At 40.9% G+C, this 7457-nt stretch overlaps 1 protein-coding gene across 1 annotated transcript in view; it reads left to right on the top strand.

Annotated features, from left to right (window-relative positions):
• Positions 1 to 7457, top strand: part of PPME1 (protein phosphatase methylesterase 1) — a 62603-nt gene that overhangs the window by 39016 nt on the left and 16130 nt on the right. Inside the window, exons 5-9 of the mRNA XM_019522014.1 lie at positions 1373 to 1430; positions 2071 to 2122; positions 5469 to 5623; positions 6316 to 6406; positions 6866 to 6931. Coding sequence (XP_019377559.1) covers positions 1373 to 1430; positions 2071 to 2122; positions 5469 to 5623; positions 6316 to 6406; positions 6866 to 6931 — 422 coding nt within the window. The remainder of the gene's footprint in view (positions 1 to 1372; positions 1431 to 2070; positions 2123 to 5468; positions 5624 to 6315; positions 6407 to 6865; positions 6932 to 7457) is intronic.

Below are 7457 nucleotides of genomic sequence, written 5' to 3'. Positions count from 1 at the left end.
ACCTCCAAGGATGGAGAGTCCACCACCTCTCTAGGTAACTTGATCCAGTGCTCCACCATCCTAGTGAGACAGTTTTTTTCCTAATCCCCAACCTAAATCTCCCTTGCTGCAGCTTGAATAATCTAAATCATTGACTTTTGGCTTCAGCAATTCTTTAGACACTTGTGGTACTTGTGGTCACTTTTAATATCAAGTGGGCCAGAGGAAAGGAAACAAGATTCCTTAATCAGAAGGAGCTGATTTCCAAGAGCAGTCTCGCGGCCTGCTAGGACCTCTCTCTGCATCAGAGAGAGGGTGGGATTCTCCTCTTCAAGTCTTACAAAGAGGCAGTCTCTAACCTTTTCAGGCTGCCGGCTGGAACAGGCCAGCTCAGGTCAGAGGAAGGCTGGTGCTAGGATCTGGCCACCGTTGCGGCATCTTCCCATGGCAGCATGGGGAGAGTGGCTGCTGAACCCAGCCCATTACCAAACGCTGCCAACACCCCACATCCACAAGCTATTTCGCAGGATACCAGTTCCTAAGACTGACTGCTATAAGGTCTGAAGCAGTAAATCCGTGCAACTCACAGTTCCTCCCATCAGTTCGGAGGCTCTTTTGCTGTCCTTTCTGCTAAGAATTTTTCAGTGAATGTTACCAGTCAATCAGTAATTGATTTTTCCAACACAAATGCTTTCTTTTCAGCACAGAACGCTGCTTAATCACCATGATGCCTGAAATAACTTATGTAAATGTAGACGCCAGGAACAAATAATGAGATATAATCTTATTGCAGTCTGGAGTTGCTTTAAAAAGCATCATTGTTTGTTACTATTGGAAAAGGGAGGGGTGAAGGGATACATAATTTTGTGGATTTCAGCATTACTGTAAAATTCCATTCTTTTAGAGTGAAGTTACTCTGCTGCAAAGCAGCTGTTACATCTTTTTACCTACTGTGAAGCTGAGGCTAATTTTGGAACCAGTAGTGGTTTTGCAAGGAGATGGGTGTGCCTCATGCTATTATTGTGTTTTAAGCTCTTATTATGGATCTGAAAACAAGGCCTACTGGGAGACGTGATTTCTTGTTTGCGCAGTTTGCAGTGTAGTGCTGCTGTCAATGATCTATCAAGTGATCTTAAAAACAAACAGACAAAAAAAAACCCAACCTGGTGGTTTTGCTAACATCCGAAGCGCTTCCACCAAATATTGATGCTTTACTTTTTCCCTCTGGATCTCGCTGTAGCTTGTCCAATCCTGTTTCAGTAATTTTACTGACACTGAATTTTTTATCACCCCATCTTTGTTTCTCTTGTGTTTAAATTATTTAATGTTTTGAAGATTGTTTCTCAATGAGGTGTCATGTTTTGCAGCTTATAATCTTTGTCCCTTCTTGCAGTCTGCGATCATTAACAGGATTCAGTGTAGGATTGTGGCTTTAGATCTCAGAGGTCATGGTAAGTTAGTTCAATCTAAAACTCAAATTTGTGTTCCAGTATATTTGTATTTATTTTGTTTTTATATTTGCATTTACATTAAAACAGATTAATTTCCTCTCCCCCATCTCTGACAAATTAATGGTTGCTTGAAAAGTCATCGTGAAAACATGGCTAGGGCAGATGGGGGGCTGGGGAACTAACTGGACCCCAAAAACAGGTTCAGTAAGAAGCCTAGTAGCTGATCTCATGCCTCACGGAGACATGGAGATGCCATGGCCCTGCATGCAGTGCTCTTGTCTGATTCTTTGTGCACACTGTGATCGTCAGGGTCTGATATTTTCTGGTGGGGTGGGGGATGTTTGTGAACAATTCACAGCATATGGAACTAGAGTGTTTCCACAGTCAAAGTAAGTTGCTAATAAATGGCCTTCACATGGGTTAAAGTTGCTATTTCCCTAACTTAAAGTATTAGGGTTCATGAAACTATCCATGTTGACTCTGAAGAGGTAATATAAAATGCTATTAGTTTACCTGGCTAGTATATACAGAAAAGCTTTAAACTTTACCCTGCTGTTTCAGTAAGTTCTGAGGAGTCTGAAGGTTGGTTGTTTGGTTTGTAAATCACGTCTCTTTTATCTTTTGTTGGATTTTTTTGCAGGTGAAACCAAAGTCCGGAATCCTGAAGACCTGTCTGCAGAAACAATGGCGAAGTATGGAAAGTCGCATATTTATTTTAGCCTTTTGCTTATTGGCTTCTCCCAAATCTTTGCTTTCCTCTTTTTTTGCTCTGTCTCATTTAGTTTTTATCCACCTTTGATTTCTCTTTTATGAAGAGATGTTTTGCTGCAGTCACATAAGGAAGCCCTAGAATTTAAATGAAGTTTTGCATTGCATTCGAATGTACCCCTCTTTTAGATGTTTCTACCTCTTCTGTTTTGGAAGGTTTAAGTAAAAACAGTTTGGCCAGAAATTGTATTCCTAACTCCAGCAGCTGACAATGGATACTTCAGATTTGATGCGTTTTATAGATCTTGCTGCTCTGAAAAGTCCTTGGGTGGCTTAAAAGTTATTAATGTTTAAAATTTGCAGTGTAGTAGGCTTATATTAGCGGTTTTCTAATTAGAGTTTACAGGCTGATTACAGTTAAAGCTAATCAGCAATTTGGTATTGTTGTTTACTCATTAACATTTTTTCCATCTCTTTCCATTAGAAACGCACAAAATGCTGAGTTATATCAGCGCAGGATCTTGCTTTTATATTGCCCTACTTCATATACTGTCTGGGTGTACTGTGCATAACTTAAACTAAAGAGAAAAATACTTGTCACTTTGAATAATGCTTTTTGATTCATTGTAATGTGGGTTGGTTTTCTTTCCCTTGGGTGAAGGCTGAGTGTGACTCATGGCCTATCCAGAACCATTGCATCAAGGAAATGTATAATGCAGAAAATGATACTTACAGGCACAGAGAAAGCTGATTAATCAAACTGTAGTGACTTGCTTTTGAATGAAAACCCATCTTTGGATAAGGTATAAGAAAAGCAATTTCCTACCCCTTAAAGTACTATATTATATCCACATTTAGTAGGGAGAGATTCTTCTAACTACTGCTGAAGGACATTGTAACCCTCTCTGTCTCTCACGGCTTGTTCCAAGGAGGCCATCTGTGAAATACATGTTGACTTATTGTGCACCTTATTGCTGCTGCTTATAACTCATCAGCTCCTGAGGTGTGTGCTAGTGTCCTGAGGAGATGCCATATGTAGTGATCATTTTTCAGATCTGGAGCAGCGCTTGCATAGAAACAAATAGGCTTCCTTTAGTTTTAAACGTGCCTCGCCTCCTAGAAATGGATTTGAAAGCTATCTGCATTCACCTTTTAAATTTCAGTGCTAACTTTTCAGTTTCATAATCCTTAAGTAACATTTTTTGTTCTTACCTTAAATCAGCATCAGTGGTAGGCATGGAGAGAAGACTAATAAATCAGTCTTGCTTGTTGGTATTGTATGCATTAGATGCAACTGGACTTCGAGATCCTTTGGCAAATACTTTCAGCCAAGATGGCCACTTTTCACTGCTTTTATTTGAATTGTAGTGTCCAAGAAATTCTTTGCTGTTTTTGTGAACAATAATTTATTATTGATTGAATAATAAATAATAATATTATAATATACAATAATATTATTGTATTGCACTTGCAGGGTCTTGGATCACTACAATGACAAGTACAGTGTAAGAATGTTGATAAAGGGCCTTTGCAGATGCCACATTTATAGCACTATTAATGTGTTAATTAAGCCATGCATTGCAACAGGACATGCATTCAGGGAATTTGTGAGACCAATAAAATCACAAACCACCCACATTTCAAGAAGGATGTAGACAGTTTGGAAAGAGTCCAGCACAGAGCAATACAAATGTTTTAGGGGCTTGGAAGGCAAGACTTATGAAGAAAGTTTGAAAGAACTTGGGTTACTTAGTTTGTAGAGGAGAAGACTGAGAAGGAATTTGATCACAGTTTTCAAATACCTGAAGGGTGATGACAGAGAGATTGGGGATTGGTTTTTCTCTGTAGCATAAGGGACAGGACTAGGAAGTAGTGGTCTCCAGATGCAGCAGGGGAAATGAAGGTTGGAAATTAGGAGGAACTTTCTGACTTTGAGGGTAGTGAAGTATTGGAACAGGTTGACTAGAGGAGTGGTGGAATCTCCATCCTTGGAAACTTTCAAGACCAAGTTGGACAAACACTTGCCTGGGGTAGTTTAGTCAAAGAAGGCTGATCCTGCCTTGAGCAGGGGGCTGGGCTAGATGACCTGGTGAGGTATCTTTCAGCCCTACTTTCCTATGACCCCAAGATGTTCCACATTAAAATGTAGAACATCTTTGTGGGTGGCTTGTATGGTGCTTTTAATTGAATACATGGCACGTGTCCTAGATGTGGGCTACCTTAGCTAATGCTGACAATCAACTGATTGTTCATGCTGGGTCAGGACAACCTCAGGTCTAGAACCGGACCTAGGGCTGTTCAATGTTGATGCTGACAATCAGCCAGCTGTCAGCTTCAGGCCAAGACAGCCCTGGGTCCTGGGACTGTTGCCAGCCTGATCTCTGGGGAGTGGGTGCCCTGTGCCTGATCTTGCTGCCCAGCTGAGCTTCAGGATTGGGCACGAGCTAGCCCCAGGGTCTGGATCACAGTTGCCCCTGGCCTGATCCATGGGATCAGGCCAGAGGCAGCCCCAGGTCCCAGTCTTACCCTGGTAGTCACACCATTGGGATCTAAAGTATTTTATGCCCCATTCCAAACATTTGCACGTCTTGCCATACATATGTGGCATGTCAGGACATGCCGTTTTAGGGATGGGGCATGAAAGTATTCTGATCCCAATTGCATCATTATGTTAATGTCTGCCAGGGGCCTATGACAATGTACTAGGTATTTTCTGGGAGTGGGATAAAGCCAGCGTGCCTGTCTTAAACAGCCTACACTCCAGAAAGAAATAATTTTTTGCCTCTCTCCTGCATTCCCAATCTGTCGGCCTTGCGGTCAGGGTTAGATTGTCTCATCGATCGAGGTTCTGAGCAGAGTGCCCTCTTTCTGACCCTGATTTATTCTTTTATGCAGGAAAATGCATCATGTTTCCCTTGCTAGGTCCTTTTGTGTTTCAAACCCTTGGAACTGAATGGTTTAGTCTACTGTCACCTGTCGGGGCATTTACGCAGGCCCTTGGTTATTAAGGAAAGCAGTGAGTTCACTCTTAAGCTTGTGCTTGAGTGGTTGCCCCCCCTCCCATACTGTGTCTGAATCGAAGTGTGCACGATAAGATAGCAGACTTCTGTGTCATTTAGCGTTGGATTAGACGATCAAACCAAAAAGTAAAAGAGTACCATACAAAGAATATCACTGAGGGGGGAAAAAAAACTAGATTATGAAAACAGGGTTCAGAGTAAGGGTTTTTAGGTGGAATTTTTCCGTTCCATTCCCATACTTCTACAAATCTGCCTCACAAATGTATCAGAGAGAAAAAAAGCAATGTTCTTGTTCCTCTTATTTTTCTAGAGATATTGGAAATGTGGTGGAAGCTATGTATGGAGATCTGCCTCCTCCAATCATGCTAATTGGGCACAGCATGGGTGGAGCCATTGCTGTACACACGGCAGCATCCAATTTGGTGCCAAGTTTATTGGGCCTTTGCATGATTGACGTAGTGGAAGGTAAGTCTGCGTACCCTTAGGCAGTGTCTTCTGCAGTGGTCTGTCTTCTTTCCTTAACTGCATCAGTGAGTGTAAAAAACCTTGTCTTGCTAAGCATATGAAGGGTTTTTCTTCTCTCCAGTGGCTATCCATTTTCAGTTTTAAATAATCACTTTAGCTTAGTCCTGTCTTTTAGTTTTTAAAGGTGGATTTTTTTCCATTTGATTTTATTTGTTGTGATTGCATTGCAACATCCATTCTTGCAGCTGGATCATGGGTAGGTAGAAATCAGAATACCCTGTCATTGCATTATCATTACTGTTCCAGGCCTGGGATATTAGACCCAGTCAAGTATGACATGTTAACCTCCTAATGGCAGCAACCAAAGACATGAACCCTGATGCTTTTAAAGCTAACAGAGATTCTGCTTCTAGAGTTATTATGTATGTGGCCTATTAAGAATGGGGATGAGGGAAACCAACTAAAAAGTTTCCTGAACTGGAAACCAGATACGTGAAAGATGGCTTTAGAGCAGTTGTGCATAGCCTGGAAATGCAAGATGAACGCTCTTAAGTTATCATAAATCCTAACATTTGCCAGAGCACTCTCCTACCCACAATTGACTCTGTGTCATAAAGGGGCTTTTGAGAACGTTTTGAAAGGATGTTCTCAAACAGTCTGTTTACTTGAAATCAAGATGTACTTGTTTTTAGGCACAGCCATGGACGCGCTGAACAGCATGCAGAATTTCTTGAGGAGTCGTCCCAAAACATTCAAGTCGCTTGAGAATGCAATTGAATGGAGGTAGTGTGCCTGGTTGTGTTCAGACCTCCTCTTTATTGTGCTGTCAGTTCTGCAGCTGCTCTTGAAGGGAAGGGGGTGGTCTTCTGAGTGGGAAGGCATTGGACTGGAGCTTAGGAGACCTGGGTTTTCTGCCCGACTACCAGCACAGTACGCCCCTCTGTAAAGCGGGTATAATAATATTTCCCTACCTTCTGAGACAGTGTGTGAAGGTGAATTAATTTATGTTTGTAAGGTGCTTCTATCACAGTGATATGTGAATTGTAAAAGCAGATAGCTGATTTTATGCCTTAAATCTAGCCCCATGGACAAAATTTAAAAGGATTGCTGGTAGGATGACCTGGAGAAATTATCTGGGCTGTTTCTTGTATTACTGGGTGTGGTGATAGATGGATGCCACAATAATGTTACATCACATTTATCCCCTGATGCATGGTAACTTTTCTCACTTCTTTTTCTTAGTGTGAAAAGTGGACAGATCAGAAATCTCGAATCTGCCAGAGTTTCTATGGTTGGCCAAGTCAAGCAGTAGGTTCTGTCTTAAGAAAATTTGAAGGATTGTTTTTCCTTTTTTTATGATCTCAACTTTATAACAGGCTATACATATGCTGAAAAATGACTTATCTTTATTTTAGTAAATGCCAGCTTCTCCTTTTGACACAGCAGGCTCTAGTTAGTAGTGATAGGAACACTAAACAATTCACAGCCACCAAAGATCCCATGACAGTTCAGTAAAGTTCTAGCCAGAATTCCATTCTGATAAAATGTTATTACCCACTGAGGATATTTAAAAAATTATTCTAGCCATTGTTTGTGCTTGTGGCACATTTGCATTTGGCATGTTATAAGGGCAAAGCAGTTTACTCATGCAAAGCTATGTTTAAACGAACACTGTTATTTGGACACCCCTTCAGAAATTTGACCTCTGAATTCTTTCTGCCAATTCAACTAAGTGTAGCCTTTTTACTTCCCATTTTACTGCTGGTCTGTACTGTGAAATGCTTGTCTGTTGCTTTCTGAATATGGTTTGATTTTTTTTTTTTTTTTTTTTTTT

The sequence above is a fragment of the Gavialis gangeticus genome, unplaced genomic scaffold, assembly GCF_001723915.1.
Source record: "Gavialis gangeticus isolate Ggan-Ray unplaced genomic scaffold, GavGan_comp1, whole genome shotgun sequence".
NCBI lineage: Eukaryota > Metazoa > Chordata > Crocodylia > Gavialidae > Gavialis > Gavialis gangeticus.
This window is presented reverse-complemented; position numbering and strand designations above follow the sequence as displayed.